Below are 19,361 nucleotides of genomic sequence, written 5' to 3'. Positions count from 1 at the left end.
AGCACAATCAGTTCACTGCTTACAGGCTTCTCTCTTTTGCCAAGCCCCCAAAGTCCCAGGGCTGATAAAAGCAGGCAGCCATGCCCAGTTCTGGGGGCCTGGTTCAATTCCAGGGCTTGCACTCTACCTGGGAATCAACATCCATGCACTGAAGCCAGGCTGCCTAGGACACTGGGAATAATTAATTTTGAAACATTTCATAGGCTCCTCCTGTTTTTCCACTACAGGAAAAAAAAATAGTAAGTATTTTCTTTAAACTCTTTTGCATTGTCAGACAAACTTCTATAAGTAATTCAGATGATAAGCTAAGAAAGAGAGAAAAAAGTTAAATATTTATATAAATATACTTGGCTCTTTTTCCTCACGAAGTCATCTGAGTGATGCTAATCATGTCTGTAAGTAAACATATAGGCAGCAAAATGAAAGTACAACTGAACAATAACTTCTGTAACCTGGAACAGAGAGCTGTCAAACTTTACAAGAAAAAGCAGTGGTAAAGGTGCATTTCATAAATTGGTTTAATTTATGAACACAAGCATGCACAGAATTCAGCCTCTGATGAGGTGACAAGGCAGAAGACAATTACAAGACAATATTGAAAGTTTTTCTGATGTGAATGAATCTCAGGGAAATAATAACGAGCTTTGTTTAATAGCAGAACTGATAAAAGTGATTACCAGCAGCAAGTCTCTTAACCTTGCACAAAAGACAAGGTGAAAGGGAAGATGTAAGGAATAAGAAATAATTTTCCACTTAGTCAGGAGTTGTCTCCCTTAAGCTACTTTCCACCAGTGTTGTCAGAAACTTAAAATAAATCCATACAGAGGAGATGTTAAATATCTGCCTGTGAAATTCTGTCACTGACTCCATTCAGATGGTAAATCCTGCCAAAAACTGACCTTGCAGAGACAGAGCAGAGGGAAGAAATCTTCATTACATCCACCTACCAAACGTGACGAGCAGCTGTGAATGAGTCTAAACATGAATCCCCTCCTTTTCCTTTCTTCTGAAAAACCCCAAACCCCATGATTTCTGTCACGACTTCTGTTGCACAGGAGAGGAGAGAGATCACAGGAATTTTCTGAGCTTCTGGAAATGCACAAAATTCCTTGGCCAAGCACCACACTCCAAATGTTCCCATATTTCCACACAGAGCTGGGATTTGAGCACAGTAAAAAACTGGGAATTTCTATTTTTCTTTTTTTAAAGAAGTTTTTTTCTCAGTCTTTGCTGCATTTTTGTGACCTTCTTGTATGTTCAGTAGACTTCTTTACTTTAAACCTTTGAACAAAATGAAATCTGAATATCAAAAAAAAAACAAGCTAGACAGACATCATATTACAGTCCCCCACAGATTTACTTGGTAGTGCTTAAAGAATCTACATTCTCTATTCTCTACAGAAATTAAAGGACATAACACTTTTCAGTAAGGTAATATTCCTCTAAAATGATGTAAAAAAATGCAACTTAAAACCATTAACAAAATTATTACTCTGCCCTTCAAAAACCATCACATCTGGAGCTAATACAGTAAATAAATCAACTTTACTGATGGTATTTTTCTAAAATTGATTCAATAATTCTTTCAGACAGAAAAAAAGAATCCTCATACTGAGTTTGTCTGCTCGCTGTAGCTATTTCCTTCAGGAAAGCTGTCTGTGTACCCCTTGAAAATCAAGATTATTGATGCTTTCAGTTCCCTGTTTGCTTACATTCACCACATCCACTGCAGCTTTTTCTCTGCTCTAGAAGAAATGCATGAAAGAGACTTAGAAGCTTTTTTTTCAAGTGCTGTAAACACCTAGGCAGAGGATCAGAATGCTCAGATCACCAGTGAGGATGTGCAAAAAGGATATGCTCATTTTCTCCACAAACTTATCGTGTTCATCCTGGGATTTAGGAAAATTCTCAATGTCCTTCTCCAGGCGCTGGATCTGCTGGTTCATCGAATCAAGGTTGCTCTTCAGAGTCTGGGCTGAAACTAAGGGGGTGAAAAAAAAACGTTTATAAAGCTTCCAGATTCCAGAAATGGTATCAGAAGGGGAGAAAACAATGTCAGTAGAAATAGGCTGAAAGAGAATGATTCCATTAAGTAGACTCATATTTTTCTGAATTACTGCTCATAAAAATCTTTCCCTTCATAAAAATAAAGTGAAAATATCCACTGTAATATACCAGACCATCGAATTTAACATTGAAATGTCACCACTTAATTCTATCATTAGTTCAAATTATTCCATTTCTATTCAAATTTATGGTAAAAATTCCAATATTTCTAATATTATTATTTCTAATATTCTTTTAAATCTAATTCAAAGCTTAAAACCTAACTAGAGTTCAAAGAGATTTTATCTTCTTAATGCATGTACTTGCTTAAATGAATGATCTTATTAACACACATTTCTGTTACAGGACTGATTTAAAGAATAGATATGGGGGGGAGAAAAATTAAATATTTTCCTTACATTGAAATTAAACTGATATCTGGGGCCCAGAGCTGTGTTAATAGCAAAGGTAGGTCTGAATAATAAAAGCTGTAGATAATCAAAAGGACAAGGAAGAAAGGACTCAGAGTACAGAACACTAACAAAAAAAAAAAAAAAAAAAAAAAAAAAAAAAAAAAAAAAAAAAAGATTGTAAAGAACTCTCCCTTGCTGTGTGGCAAGCTATTCTAATGAAAAGCATTGTGGTGCTAATTTGGAATAAACAACCCCTAACTGATACATCCTGTGAGCAAAAAATGACAGCACCATTGTGAAGGTAAATCCCGTATCACAAAGGAATTCCAGACCTGGATAAAAAGTGACAGAGACTCTGCAGAGAAATTCCAAAACAATCTGAACTCAAAACATTGATTTTCATGGCATAATCCATGGGGTCCATTTGTCAGTCTTGTTTTTATCACTAAGAACCACTGGACAAGCACTTTCTCTTCAGTCAAAGCTGCCTTTTGGAACCCAAGCATCTGTCCCATTCTCTGTCTCTGGCACAGTTCATAAATCAGTGCTTTTAAGAAAAAACAGAGAATCTCAAGACTCCTTTCCCCCACTGCAGCCAAGAAAAGCAAATTGCTCCTTTTTTTTTTAAGGAGTTCTGTATTATCTTTTGCTGGAAAGCAGTTTGCCCAGCAGTTCCACTAAGCACTTTCTAAAGAACCATTTATTTTTCAATTTTCTTACTATTAAATAAATAAATAAGTAAATGGTGCCGTGACTACACGAGATTAAAGAGCAGAAGGAAATTGAGTCACAATGGCCTGAAAAACAGCACATAGGAAATAAAAACCTGGTAAATAAGGAAACTGTTCCCAGTAGAAAATCAATTTTCTATTCTTTCGAAGTAAAGACTCACATCAGCCATAACACTGATTTCACGAGTGTGTTCAGATACATAAGGCACCAATAGAACTGTCTTTATAGCAGCCATTATCTTGATTTTATTTTCAATTTTATCCATTTCATACTGGCTACCAAAGGAACTACTAATCATGTAATCCTAGAATTATAGTGGAAGTTTTTTAAGCTTAATTCAACTGGGGTGGAAATCTATATGGACCACAGACTCATTGCAGCTTTTAAATTCACATTTGAGAGTTAACCTTGAAATCAATCACTAAAACATTCTGAAAAACACAAATTATCAAAGCTTTTAGGTTACGGTTGCATTAGTTTAATCATTTGATATTATGATCAAAGCATACATTTTTGCTTGAACTGAAGAATTTGAATAACTATAATATTTTTATGGGCTGTTATGGAACAGCACTGAAGGAAAATGCTGGAAGTGAAAAATAAATGAGGAGGATGCAAATGGTCATTCTGTTTATAAAAAGAATAGCAGCTGGTATGAAAATAGGCAATGTAACACCAAGTTTAACTGTTTGCAGCAATTTGAAAACATTTAAATGCCTGACCACATAGCAAAAGTTTTTGTTTTTGTCTGGAATTCAAAAGTGGAAAGAAATTCAGCAAGCAATGACAAATAACTGTTGAACTTTGTGATTAAGATGGATGGAAAGTGTTTCCAGTAACAGCCTTCTATAAAACTAAGTTCAGAAAGCCCCAGACTAGGAACATACTGGCTTTGAAAGTAGGGAGGAACTCTACCCAAGCAAGAAGGCTGCATCCTAAAGCTGTGCTTCCTGTAATTAACTTTCATATTCACACTCAATTAACAAAAAAATGTTGTAGAATATGCAATTCTGTACAATTTTTTTTTCCCCTAGCCCAGGCAAATGTACAAGTTTCAGCCCAAATAATTTATGAAGTTGTTGTTCTGCAAGACAAATTTCAAAAGATGACAGAATAGGGAACATATATATATGGGCTATAATAAAATATCTGCATTTCCTCCCATAAACTCTTTTATTAGAGATTTACTACTTCAGTAATGTGCAAAGGAATCAACATGAATACCTTCTACTTTCAGGGAAATTCATGTAAATTTCTTCAAACTCTTGCAAGGTTTTAATTAATGAAAGAATAAATTCTACTTACAGCACAAAGCCATCTCCTTGAAACCATTTCAAAATGCACACCCTGAACAGCCTGTCCCCAGCACTCCTCAAAGAAAGAGCCTTGTTCACCTTCCATTTGCCCACCACTCCACAGGAAAGCTAGGCATTTAATAGAACTGGTCTCAAAAATGGGCATGAAAGGCAGCATTTGGCCTTCAGTGGCAAGGGCTCTTACTGACAAAGCCTCTCTGGAGCAGCCATTCCAATATTATCCCACTTAATGTTGCAGCAAGGGAGAACAACTCAATCCAATATATAAATAACTGATGTTGAGGTAGGAACATGAGGCACGTACAGAAAATAAGGAAAATATGAAGAAAAAAACCAGCAGCAACAGTCACCAGAAAAAAAAAGCTGTCTGTGTAACCCCCAGACACCGGAGGATGAGCAGATCCCCCCCAAAAAAGGAGGCAACCTAAAGGATGCCTGGCCATTTATTTCCTTGTATTAGCAAAGATTAAAGGTTTTGAAAAAGAGAAAACATTTCCAAATGAAAACAAACACCAGCAGTAAAGAACCCACCTCATCCATCCTCACAGCTATACAGGACAACGAAGATTCCCACTCAGAGTGGAAAGGCAGTATCCACAAAATGGCAAAGCATGAGAATTCAAAAGTCAGTCAAATTTCCTGACACAAGAACAGTGAAGACAGAGTATAAATGACTTCAGAAAGGAATGGTGTGGATTCTTGGACAACAGGTTCAGAAAGATGTCAAAAGTAAGAGGCAAGGACAGAATTTAAGTCTGAATGAACACATGCAGATGGTGGAGGAAACAGCCTGGAGGAACAACAGTGCTCTCCTCTGCCTAAAAAACCCACATAAACCCCAAAACCTATATATGGGCCAATATTCAAGGCCAAAGAGAGGGAAAAAAAGCATCAAAATTTCTCAGTCTGTGCCAAATTGTGTCAATCTGGCCCCTTGGTTTAGCCCTAAGAAAAGGTTGGCTTGCAGAGAGCACCTGCAGCTCAAAGATGGAAAGAGATGCAGCACCTTGAATTGTGTGTACCTCAAACCCTGGTGATAAATGGATTTATGAGACAAAGAAAAAAGCCAACAGCAGAAGTTAAATTTGTGTTTCAATTCACTACAGAATCACTGTAATATATAGAATTAACATAAACAAGGTAAAGTGATGTGTAATAATCTATTGTCCAGATGATTCCTGTCTGTGGCAGACCAATACAAGCACTTAGATCCATCAATATTGTCTCTGCACAACTACTGAATGCAACTCAATCATGCATCATTAAATCTTGGACTGATCAAAAGATTATTTTGTATATTATTATTTAATTACAGTAGAAAATCACAGCCACTGAAGAGATGGCACAACATTATTCTGACACGGAAGGTAATGACTTCCTTCGCCTTATTGTTTTCCTTATGTTAATTGTTCCTCCAAAAAAAACTCAAGTCAATCCTATCCACTTAATTTGGGGAGAGCAGTTGCACAGTCTGCACGCTAAGGAAGGCTTAGTGAGTGTCTGGTAGAGCAGTTTAGTCCCAGAAAAATGCTCCAAGCAGTTAATCTCATGCTGATGGCAAGCACTAGCTGGTCCCTGTCGTCAAGCTAAGCACTTTGTATTTACATTAATACAGCAATAGTATCAAAGGTCAGACTAATCCTTTCTAAAATAAGATTGCATCAGACTGAGAGTCCTCCCCACAACAAGAGGTGAAATGATACATTTTGATTAGGTGCAGTGCCTCTTGCATAAGAAATTTAAACAGTCTCTGATCATGATGCAGAACTGGGATGGCCATGTCCACAGCTGGAAAAACCTGAAGTGAAAGCCAACAACATAAATTACTTCAGTAAGCAAAAGCAAGTCTGTACGAAGCAAATGAACTCATGGATTTTTAAGTCTAGACAGTATTTGTACCATAACTACTTTGTAAGCATACTAATGACTGTTTATTTTTTATTGCCCGAGGGCAGATGGAAAGAGTCTTTCACAAAGGAATGAAAGACAGTTTGGAGAGAAATGGGTAAGTACATAATCTGCAGGAATTACAAGCATTGATTACTCAATTCATACCAAGTAAGTTTCTATTTGTTAAGACAATAAATGTTTTAACACATCAGGATCAAAGGGGAAGAGCAGCTCCCATCTTATCCAGCTGGAGGAGTCACTATCCTCCTCTTCCAAAAACTGGGAAAGCTTTCTAACACCAAGTCCTGATGTTTAACAACCAATCCATCATGCAGAATAGACTTTTCCCCTGACAAAATCTTCCCTGCACCTTTTCAAGTTTAGGAGTCAGAGCAGGTCTGCCCAAATGGCAATGCTTTGTTTATATCCTATTACTGTGTACTGGAATTTGATCTGAGGAAGCTTTGAAGTAGAACTTTTAACAGACAGATTTCACTCATGGATGTACATTTGCATTTTGATTTGTGTGCTGAGATTTCCTTCCCCAGCAGAGAAAGCACTACAGTGAAAGACGGAAGAAGGCAGGGACACAGGTGTGCTCCACCTTTTCAGGCTGTCACAGGAATTTCCCTGGCTTGGCTAAATGAAGACATAGCATTCGTGCATTGCTGGCACTGTCCTGTCCACCTGCAATAGAGGTGAACCACAATTTTAAAATAGAAGCCCTTTGCAACAAGCCCAAGTAACTCCTGGTTTGGAGTTTAATGAGATTCAGTGCCCGGCATTCTGTGTGTGCCACTCTCCCTCATCAAGCAGCCTTTCTCCCAGATTCACCTCACTAACTAAACAGCAAACAATGCCGTAGAATATAAGTTTTTCAGTTGTACTGACTTTTCATATTATAACTACAAATCTTTTAGAAAACAGATTTCCCAGTTTTAGAAAAATAACCAGGAGCAAAGGAGCTGATGGGTGAGAACAGCTCTGCAATCAGTGGCGTGGGATATCCAGAGCACTCCAGAAACTCGCCGTACTTTGATGTTGATTTAATTACAAATGTCTTTCAAGATCTCAGAAGTTGAGTTTATTTTTGAAAGAGAACTTGTAATTACAAAATCAGTATGTATTAAATGAGCATGCCGAAGCAGAACTGCTGGCAGGGGTGTAAGACAAACTGCAAATGAGGCAGAGGAGACAAGTCAACACAAAGTAAGGAATGCTCAGAGAAGAAGCAAAGCTGGCATCACACAACCTGCTGCTGATATAAAAACTCACAGAGATGTTGGGCAACTTCATCCAACTGAAACCTGGCATTCCTGACTGCCTGACCCATTTCCAGAGGTGCCATGACCCTCCTCACAGTCATCAAAGTGCCAATTCGACCACAGACAAGTAGCAGAAGAAAGAATAAAGTGCCATTTTGCAGCTTTTCCCTCTCTCTAGAGGCTTGTATTAAGGAATTCTAAATGGATTACACAACTTAAGACATTTAAAGCAATCTTCACTTCTGAATTGGTTTAACTACAGCCAGAAATTCTTAAATGCTTTAATTTCTTTAATAAGCAACAGCCCATGAGAGTCATTTGGACTGTTCTTTCATTTTGCCCTTGATACTTACACCTCAGGGAGAGAAGCAGAGCCTTAAAATGCAAGCCATACAGAAAGCTGTTTAATGGAGATTCCAAATTATAACTTCAAAATGTAGCTCCAGAATACAGAACAACCACGGCTCTGTATGGCATCTATTACACACAGACAGCAACTAAAAAATAAATCCTCAAAGCCTTCACAGACTGGGAGAATTCACCAAGCAGTTCTGCAGAGTGTAAAGTAATCCAGAGTCTTAGCAAGGCTCCAAAAGGATCTCTTAGAGAAATTGCTGCTTGGAACCACAACACAAGAAGTGCCTCTGAGGTTTCTGCCTCCCTGCCTTCCACCACTCATGTGGCAGATTGGGCAAAATCTGTTTTAGCAATTTAAACTGCGCAAGGTGGAAATGCTGCAGATCTCCTTGCTAAAACACAGGTTTTATTCTGCTGCAACAACCTATAAAACTTTTGTTTGACACAAAAATGGCTGCTGCTCATGAGCATGTTTTAAATTGCTGTGCTTCAAAGTGCCAATGGCACAGGATGGTTTAAAATATTTCCCCCATTCTAAAATGATGCCATTAAATCACAGTGAAGCACCTGTATAAAATCTCAAAATTAATATTTTATTACAGTATTTGTAATAAAAAGTATACACATATTTGCATTCCTCAGTGTTTCTGATTGCTAATGGCCTTTCTAGAGAGATGCCTCAACCATAAGAACCATATGCTTTCAAATCAATGAAATTCAATTTCAATGTCCACAATGTCCAAATTTCAATAAAATTTCAATGTCCACATGAGTGACAAATCTGTCCTGCTGTCATTGGTATTTTTTAGTCCTGCACAGACCTACTTCACCCCCACAAGGCACCTTTAACTTGATTTTCAACAACACTTTAAAAGAACTATCAAGTGGCACACCTTTATATCAGGCAAGGAATTCAGTGTGTTAAGTGCTAAAAAAAGCTCTCATTATTACTGAAAGAGACTAAAAAATACTGATATTAATATTATATATATACATACCACTTCCACAGTTAATCTCAATTTGCTGTGACTCTGCACAACCCAGTGACAAAGCAAGCAGGTAACAGCTACATCAGGAACATGATATTCAACAGATAAAGACATAGTTATGGTTTATTTTTTTTTTATTATTTGCAGCCACAATGTTTAAATCATGAACTGGGATGCAAAACTGTTGCTCTTAATATCCAAAATTAAGTCGCTGTTATAAAATATATCGCTAACTTACCTTAATCATCTTAATTTTGTGTGTTACGTATTTCGCTTTTATGTTTTCTGAGAGGCTTGACACTCAGGAGTGCCTTAATTTTAAAAACATTTATTTTCTGATTGATTCCAAACTATACTTTTACCACATGGCTGTCTAGAAATATCTGGGTTGTAAGGAACATCTTTGTTTCATTTGGAAATCTGACTGAAGCCCCAAATGGGATGAGAATTTTTCAGGCATTTAATAAAAAGCTGAGGTTACAAAGTGGTAAGAGCAAATACCATGAAAAGCAGCAAGTGGGGTAAGAAGTGAAGTGAAGAAGGCAGGAATGTGCCAACAAGGCTAGACCTGGTTGCTAGGGACAAGAGGAAAAGGAAAAAAGGAAAAGGAAAATCACTGACATCAAAAAGTGCACTTTGCCACAGCCTTGTGAGTTTTGATTGGTTTGCCTTTCACAGTCCAGGAAGAAAAAACGCTTTTACAATGATCACTTGATAGTTAATCACCCTGACCTTTGCATGTATTTTCCAGAATAAAACTGTTTCCTAATTTATTTTTCCTTTTCATAGGAAAAGGATTGATCTTCCATCTTTAAAAAGATCAACTATTTTATTATACTTAATATCAGATTATTGAAGATTTTAGTACATGCATGGGCAGTTCATCTAATCCCATTGACCTTTTCATATTAAAATCCAGTTTTATGCTTTATCTGCTCTTTGTTTAAAAAAAAAGTCAGCCGTTGTTCAGATCCTGGTTCTTTATTCTTTTATGAAAATTAAGTTGAACAGGATTTTTTTTTCTTTACATGGAACTGAGAATATGAAGCTAAGAGTCAAAAGAAGTTGCAGATGCCAAATGTAGCATTTGGAAGGTTATGTACAGTCCAAACTACGAGGCTGCCTCCTGACTAAAAAGTACCAGCATCTATCTCAAGTAATGACCCTCACCTGTTCAGCTCATATTTCCTTACTCAAAATTCACGCAGAGATAATATTTGCTGGTAGGTTTCTTCCTATTTTATGAATAACTGATGCCAGCATCCTCATATTCAGCCAATTTATTCCAAAAGAAGCTTCCCACAGGAAAAATAAATCCAACTGTCCATCCCCAAAACCACTGGTTTATAAACCACCAAACAATAAATAGGAAGTGCAAATCTTCTCCATGCAAAACATTTCAGCTTCCTACACAGAAAAAGCACTACATGTGACAGAGCAGATGAACATTTACAATTAACAAACTCCCAGAAGGACCACGGGGAACAGTTGAAGCAACTTGAACAAATCACGTTTATTCTGCCAAAAATCTGCCTTGCTCCAGCAAGCAAAGAAGGGCTGAAGGAGAAGTTTTGGTCATTAAAAATGAGCAGTAAATTATGCTTTGCTAGAAGTCAGTGCTGTTTATAGGAAATGTAGTTTTTATCTTGCAGAATGGGACAAATTTAACTGCAACAAAATCTTTTTCATATCAGACTTATTAAAGGCTTTGCTCCCATAAATACGCTTTCTCTGTTTAGGATGCAACAGCTTAACTAAACTTTACTGACTCTTTCAGTTTAATTCCTGAAATCAACTTACAGAACATCAGAGGCTTTGAATCAAACTATAAAAATCTCAAAGCTGCAAGGTCAAGTGTCCGCCACAGAAGAAAATTCATAAAAAATCATCAAAAGTGTCTGGTAAACCAGAAGACTTTACAAAGAAAGGAAGAAAAAAGATTAAAAGTCACCTCAAGAAAAGAATTATCAAGTGGTAGAAAACATTTTTGGAATTTAGATAAGATGCCAAACTGCTACTTGCATAATTTCATTAATATGCTAGTTCACAGAATCTCAGAATATCCTGAGCTGGAAAGGACCCACAAGGATCACTGAGTCCAGCTCCTGGCCCTGCACAGACACCCCAATAATCCCAGATCAATCCCATTTTGTCCCCAGGCACTCAGGTCAATGAACCATCCTGCAGCAAAGTGAGGCAGGGACATATTTAATCAATACAAATAAAACACAGGTTATGTGCAGAAAAAAAAATATGGAAAGGTGCTTACAAAGTTTGAGAAACAGCAAAAAAAAAAAAAGGCATGATAAAGAAGAGACATAGAAGTATGAAGAAGTCTGAGGTGAAACAAAGGCAAAGTTGGGTTTGATGGATGAACTATTCCTCAGGTCCTTGAGGAAACGAGAGTTCTGCTCTCAGCAGACAGTTTAAGACAGAAGAACACAAACTGGAAGCAAATGATGGCCTAATTGATAAAGTATCTGGCTAACAGATACTAATCACTGCACTGAAGAGGGACGTTGACTGATAACACTGGAAAAAAGGAGACAAAAATTTCCAGGAGAAAACCTGGACAGAGCTGGTGGAAATGTGTATCCAACTACTTCTCAGCTCTACTTTCCTTCATATTCCTGTGCTCACCCAGGTATTTATCTTCTGATGAAATGGGCAAATTAAAAGTCTGTGTTATCTTCATCCACCACCTACTTTTGCCTCAGCAGAAAACTCAGCAGCACCAAGTGTGCCAAGCAGCACAGCCTGTGTCACATGAAAACCTGTCCAACAGATGAACTAAGATATCACATCCCCCAGTCTGGACTGCTGACTGACCACAAATAATTAGTAATTGTTGCCTGTGCAGCACAGTTAAACTCTACCTATTCATATGCAGCCTGGGATTTTTCCAGGGCATGCTTGTTATTCTCTCTCAGGTGTGGAAAGCAGGAACTGTGTGTGTGTGAAGGCTCCTTGCTCACACAGAGATCACTCTTCAGAGGTGCGATGGGACACCCAACATCACCATAGCACTGCTGACACAACACCTGAGCCATGGTTTTTCAAGCACCTCACTGACCATACAGTAATTTGCATTATAAATATATTTATATATTATATATATTAAAAAAAAAAAATAAAAAATTATATTATTTTCACTGCCTACTACAGAAAAAGAGGAGTTGCTCTCCTACTGTTTTTCCTCCCTGACTTCTCAGCTCAGTAAATACCAGAAAGGCACAATCCACATGGATTATCAATGCTTACAGGTTACATAATCCTACACTCTCAAATAAAATGGTGGAAGCATTTAATGTCAAAACAAACAACAGTTACCTTTAGGTGCTTTGTCAGTTAGCTTACCTTTGCTTGCACTCTCAACATGCTGCAATTCATCTGGAAATTTTAAGATGTCCCGGTAATTCTCCTCACAGATTTCTGCCAGAAAATGCAGCAGGGTGGTTTTCTGATCTGATGATTTTGTATCTCGAATCTAAATAGGGAACACAGGAGAAAACAAAAAGGAAGAAAATAATTTCTTCAAATGTTTCAATAAAGTGAATATTGCAGACTTCAACTTATTAGCAAAAAGTTACCTACATGGGTTGCCTGCAAATAAACAGATTTAAAAAATGAAATTTCTTGAATTCTTCATAATTTAGGACAACAAAAGGAATGTAATGATGTATTTTAAGATAGAATGATTAATTTTGATGAGAACAAGACCTGAAGACAGTCCATAAAGTTCTGACATTTTAGCATCACCAGTTCAGAATCCCCCAGCTAAAAACCAGCTGTGAACAGAGAATAAACAGAATAAAAAGAACTGAATTTAGAACATTCCCTCAATGCCATAAATGCCAAATCTCTAAAGGAATCCCTGAAACGCTGCATAGCTGGATATTATGCCAATAGTCATAATCTGCATTTTGACCAGTCAAAATAAAGTAACTTCTCGTTGTAAATCCAGTTTTTTTCTTGGAGCAAAATCTAAACCATGCTGCTTTTAGGCTACAGACTTGGAGACCAATTCTATAAAGACACACAAAATAAACGCACTCTGCTTTACTGGAATACAGAATGACAACAACAAAAAAATGCAAAGGTAATCCTAACTGTAGCTAAAGGAAATTTAATGCATTCAGTTTTATTTATAAAAAGCTGCAGGAAAACTGTGCACAATGGGAAGTAACAGGTAAATGTATATTTTTGCTGTTCTTTCAACTGCAGAGGCGCTTTGTAGTGGCCTGGAATAAATCGGTATTCTTAGAAGTGATAGGACTCTGCTCTCCATTAGCCTAAGTGCATGAACTTCTGAAATGAGTTGGGGTTTTTTTTTTAGTTAAAATAAAAATCTGAATTAATTGTTAGAATACAGGTCCAATGACATGTTTCCAGTAACCCTATGGCTAAAACCCATGGCAGAGTGCACACATCTACGCAAAGGAACATCATGAATTTAAGAGAATGAGGGAACAAATTTAAGACCAAATTTCTGAGTTTGCCCATTTTTGTGCAGATGTAAAGAAGGAAAGTGTGAGCTGATGGAAGATGTAGCAGAAGCAGTGATCTCTTCTTCACAACAGCAACAGACAGAGCAGGTGTATGTAAGAATTTGAGAAGAGCACACTCACTTGAGAGAATTAGTAATACATCTGGAAAGAATTGTTTTAACAGCATTTTACTCATCTGGTACAGTTCTTACAACACAAATAAGCTACAACATACACAACAAATGAAATAAAGGATTTATTTAAGAAGAATACATAAATGCGTGTCTAAAATCTCCTATTTGTTTTCTCATTCTCTAAATCACTTGAAGTTCTAATTCTATAATCCTCATGACAGGCTTGCCATCGATGTTCAATTTAATAGAGGCCTTTCAGCTTTAAGGATTACCCTGTTAGGAATAAATGAGTGCAGTGGAAAAACAGGCTTTTAAAAATATAAGGTATTTAGGCAATTAAGAAAGCAATTTAATTCATACCAATTCAGCGATTAAAGACTAAACAATGCTCAGTAATGGTATGCAGTTAAAAGGGCTTTAATGTGTTACATACACAGAAGTTCTTCTGACTTGAAAAAAATCGTAGATTTACTGGCTAAACATCTGCATGGAAAAAAGAAATTGCATTTCAATTCGTTTGTGAACAACAGTAGTGGGATTTGCAGTCTTTGATCTCTCTGACATCATCAAGTGGATAAAGCACTTTTTTTTCTAAATGGACAAAATTATTTTGTTTTCAAATTACAACAGGAACATGTTTTGCCACCAAGAGCAACCTCATAACAAGAGGCAGTATTAGCACCTTGTAGTAAACATTTATTTAGAACTTGAACAAATGTTATCAAATTCATTTCTTTGGCCCAATCGTAATCAAGTCTCTGCAATATTCATCCTTATTTTTAACACAATGGATACAGATAGGTCTGCTTGATATTTAGAATCAATATCTGTACTTTAAAAATCAAGTCCTATGCCTACTCATATATAATGAAAAATAAGATAGGTGCTGTTTGAGTGTAGTTTAGCACATACTATTTAAATATAAAAATAGAAATGAAAGGTAGGAATTGGACAGGGGACAGAACGGGTGTGTCTGTATTCACACCTTGTACTCATATTCAATATATACTCATATTAAATAATCCACCCATTCTTTTAATTTTTTTGCATATAAATGCAATACTTTTTATATTCAGCTTTTCACTTGCAGTAATTTTGCCCAATAGATATAACATTCCTTGGCTTGTAAAGAACCTAATGGCTTAGCCTGATTTCTGCTGTTCTACATGCTCTAGCCAAGTGGATGAAAAGCAAAGAGAGCCTGATAAGTTGTGCTTACAAGACCAGGAGCTGTACTTTGATGAACCTCATGGGTCCCCTCCAACTCAGGATATTCTATCACTCAACGATTCAGGATAAATTTTTAACACTGTGGTGTTCAAATTTTAAAATACAGGTTTTGAGTCTATGGCCTTTCTTTGCCCAAGAGACAGAGTTTGGAAATAGCATGTTCAGTTTACAAGTAAATGAAATAAATTGGTAGATCAGTGTGGGCTACAGAAAGCAGCTCCAGCTGAATGCTGAAGCATCAATTTAAGGGTCAATATCATGAGATCCATTGCTTGGGAAAGCATCAAAGGCCAAGGTACATAGAGCACAACACAGCACAACCATCCAAATCAAGGGAGACACACAGAGTGAGATGTTAAATTCTCTAAGCCAGAAAAACACCACCAGAACAAAACTCTCCCTTTAGACAGAGTGAAGGATTTAAACCATGCCAATCACACCATAACCCAATGCCAGGAGGGGGCTGGGCTCTTCCCAGGCACTTCTGGATGCAGCTTTCAGGTGTGAGGGTTAAACATGACAGCCAATGCAAGAAAAAAATTATGTACAAACCATCACTGGAGTGACACTTTATTATAGCTATAAAAAGGCTCTCTATTGATTTTTATGAGATTACAGACCTTCTCCTACCCTAGAAATCTTTTCCCCCCTTCCCACAACGAGGGCTGCTGGACAATAAATGTCCCCTCATCAGTAATACTCATACTGGATAAACAGCTTGTCTTGTTCCATTTGCACCATGAACAAAAAGTAACATACCAGAACTTAAAGAGATAAAACACACATTGATTCAGTCAGAATGCTGCAAAAGCTTTATTGAAACTGAGCTGCTGGTCTTCACTTTAATTCAGCACCACAGCAGCTGTACCTGCACATCCCTAAACCAAACCTTTCCTTTCAGCTCCATTCCCATGGAGCTGAATTTTGGAACTCCTGAGGGGGGCTCCTGCTGCACTGAGGATTCAAAAAGCAGTTGAATCCTTTGGACTCATTAAACAAACACAGCAAACATCACCTTCAGTGAATTACTAAAGCAGCCTCCCTAAACCTGAGCACTTTTCCTGCCGTATTTCTATTTTTACAGAGCATTCCATGCCCAGGCAATGAAGATGCTCTGGGGCAGGCACAGGAATAGCTGCTCTTGCTTGATACATCCCAGGAATTCTGATGTTGATGTCTCTTATTTGAACAAAATTAAGTTCTCTGCCTTCTGCCAAAGGTTGTTTACAAATCATTTCTATCTTCAATAACACCATACAATGCAATATAACATCCAGAGAGATAATCTGTTTTAAGGATTGGCAATTACTTATTCAGTCATTAGCCTTCTAGCTCAGTCCAGACAGGATGGAGTTGTGCTTTCTTTTCTTTATCATGTTTTAATAAAAGTTGTAAGAAAAACAGACCTCTGTGTATGAAATTATCAGCTCTGTTGTAAAAAACATTTATTTTCCAAAACCAAACATTTATCCCAGATCAATACCTGCCTTTTTTCTTCTCCTTTTCTCAGACTGTATAAGTACTGCATCCAGTAAACAGAAAAATAATTTTAAGATTGTTCAAGAAACGAGAAAAAGAAATCAATACAAAACTCTGGTTTTACTGAAAAGTGAATTCATCACATTAGGAGTCCAAATCATGAAATGTGTACACAGACATCTTCCACCTTGCTTGACAGCTGACTAAAAAAAATAAAATAAAATTCTTATCATGGACAGAAAGTCCAATTAATGATAGCCACTGGTCTAAAGAAGGAGTCATTATAATAAAACAAAATAAAGGCTCCCAAATTCTGCTAGACAAGCTTGAAGGCTGAAACACATTCCTTAGGAGTGAAAAATTAAAATTACCCAGAGAACCCTGGGAATGCTCACCCTGTATTTCCCTGTCCATTATTAAAGACAGAGGTCAGTAAGTCACTTTTCCCTGCTTTGGGCACCTTCTCCTGTGCCCTGAGCTTCACCAAGCTGCACTGCAGTGCTTTATGGCTGCAGCTTACCTTGCAGAGAAAGCTGATGTTGAAGCCAAGGGATTGTGCATTTCTGGAGCCCGAGTTCATGTAGTTGCCCAGAAACAGCACCAGCTCCAGGAGTTTGCTGAAGCTCTCACTCTTCTTGAGCTCCTCACAGGCCAGGGTCACTGCCATGATGTCAGGTTTGATGTTGTTCACGTGCTCCTCGAACATCAGCCGGAACAGGATCCCGTTGAGCCGCGCCCGCAGCATCTTCACTGAGCTCATCTGCACAACAATTACAACAAAATAGTTTTTTAAAAAAACTTTTTAAATATAAATTTTTTTTCTTTTTAGAAAGAAAAGTTTATATTAAAAAACCTCAGTGCTGTGCAGCCAGCAAGCCTAGAGCTTCTGCAGGTTTTCACTGCCTATCTTGTATTCCCAGGCAGCCCCACCTTTGTCTTTCACACTTGGCAAAACAGAGCCCAGGACTAATTCCTTCTTGCTCTGACAAAAAGATGGGAAGTCATAAATCCTGACATTGTAACATGGTAAATGACAGGGATACTGAAAATAATCTTCAATGCTGATTCATTAATTTAAATCCCCAAGACCAAATTAACCAGGCTAGGTAATAAAAATATGGCCATGTCTTTCATGTTTTGCACAAGTGATCAGTTATTTCCTCCTGCTTAGCACACCGCAATTCACAAGACAAATGTAAATTATGAAAAAAAGATGTACTGAGTGTTTTTAAACAACTTGAAATTTTTAATTTAATTGCAAGAATGATTATGTTCCAAACCTATCTCATTTTACATAGCAGAAAGATTTCCTCCTCCCCAATGTATTCACCATCAGTGGTGTTCCTGAAGCACTTAGCAAGAAAAGTTCTGCTATGTGACAAATCACAGATCTTGACTATCAAAACAGGAAGATTTTGATGTGCTCCTGTCTCTCTTGGCCAAAATTTGACCATGGTCCTCTGAAGAACCATGATTTTTCTACTGGTGTTATCTCCCAACAGCTACCAGGAACATCAGCAACAACTTTCACAGAAGGACTTGAGTGGCCTGAATAATAATGAATTCATCCTAAAATGAACATAAACATGAAGGCGCTCCAGATGGTCTCGAACAATTCCTATGATCAGGCTTAAACAAGGAAAAGGAAAGGATTAGAAAAGAAGCATTTCAGCAGAACTAGTGATCTTTTTTTATAAATCTCCATTGTCACAAACTTCTCTCTGAGCCTCTATAAGCCAAAATCATTGAAAGTCTTGAGACATTATTCTTCTAATCATTCTGTATTTCAGAAATATTATACGGAAAACATCTGCCTTGAAAGGATCTACTTACACTAATCTGCAGTAGATGGAAATTAAAATTAATCACATAATTTGCTTTAACTTTTGTAGAACAATCTCCAATTGCTGTTTTTACTCAAAACGGCACACAAAAAAGTTGTCAAAAGCCTTAGATCCCAAAACCAGAGTGCAACAAAACATGTACAAGCCCACAGGAGAGTGTGACTTAAATGTTTGTGAAGAATAATCCTTAAACTTCATCGAATGTCCTTTCTTCCTTCAATACTGTGAAGTGTCATGGAACAATGACCATTTATTAGCTTTTGACCTCCAACCCAGCAATAAGTTTTAATTTCATTCCCTGACCTACATAATATTTTAAAACTGTCTTGGTACTTTCCTAAGAGCTGTTTCACGTGTTTCATGTGTGTTTCCTTAAAACTCAGAACATTTTTATACACATTATGCCCTTCAGGTATCAGTAGAAGATGGCCACAAATGCTATTTTAGCTTTTCCTGCCCCACCCTGCCCTGGTTTCCCCTTTCGTGGACCTGTTTCTAAATCCATGTGTTCACTGGCAGAGAAGGAGTGAGCACATGTTGAACTTTGAGGAATCTCGTGGAATTAGGTAAGGAGGGAAGCCTACATCCACTTAGAAAGCTCAAATTCTTTATGGCTCTAAATAAAATTAGTGTCAAAGGCATATAAAAAATGAAACATTCAAACAGGTACATGGAACAGCAAGCACTGGCTTCCACTGCCCACAGTTAAAGAGGTAAGAAAATGGACATTTCTTTTCCAGCTGACTGTCAGTGCTGGGCTGCATGTCATTATTTCCCCTTCTGGGCTCTCATAAAGGTCTTGTCTGAACTCCCTACCTAATCAAGTTCTTTATTCAGTTCTTTATGCTTTATTATCATCATTCAATTCTCAAGCCCTGTATTAAAACGAGGATCAAAGGCTATTGGAGAAAGGCAAAAAGCACAATTAAATTTGCCTCACTTCCTAAGAAAAAGCTGACACTCCTCTAATAAAAATTTGTCAACTTGCTAGGACAACTTAGCCTCTTACCTACGTTATATTAAAGTTGCCTTTTTTCCCCTGGAAACATTCCAAGAAGATTAATTCTGCAGCAGCTCACAAAATTACAATAAGGCCAAACAAGCAGCCAATAAATTCAATTTAAAAGACTGAATGACTCTAAACCAATGGAGGTACAATAAACTTGTACAATTCTCTCC

General features: G+C 37.4%; 1 protein-coding gene across 4 annotated transcripts in view; it reads right to left on the bottom strand.

Moving 5' to 3' along the window:
* Window positions 1–19,361, bottom strand: part of DIAPH2 (diaphanous related formin 2) — a gene marked incomplete at its 5' end in the record, with an annotated part of 170,660 nt that overhangs the window by 85,460 nt on the left and 65,839 nt on the right. For all 4 annotated transcript variants that reach the window (XM_083883143.1, XM_083883145.1, XM_083883144.1 and 1 more), the window contains 3 exons: window positions 1,858–1,981; window positions 12,366–12,495; window positions 16,859–17,098. In XM_083883143.1, the coding sequence (XP_083739269.1) occupies window positions 1,858–1,981; window positions 12,366–12,495; window positions 16,859–17,098 (494 nt within the window). The remainder of the gene's footprint in view (window positions 1–1,857; window positions 1,982–12,365; window positions 12,496–16,858; window positions 17,099–19,361) is intronic.

This window comes from Zosterops lateralis (genome assembly GCF_965231275.1).
Source record: "Zosterops lateralis genome assembly, chromosome: Z".
NCBI lineage: Eukaryota > Metazoa > Chordata > Aves > Passeriformes > Zosteropidae > Zosterops > Zosterops lateralis.
This window is presented reverse-complemented; position numbering and strand designations above follow the sequence as displayed.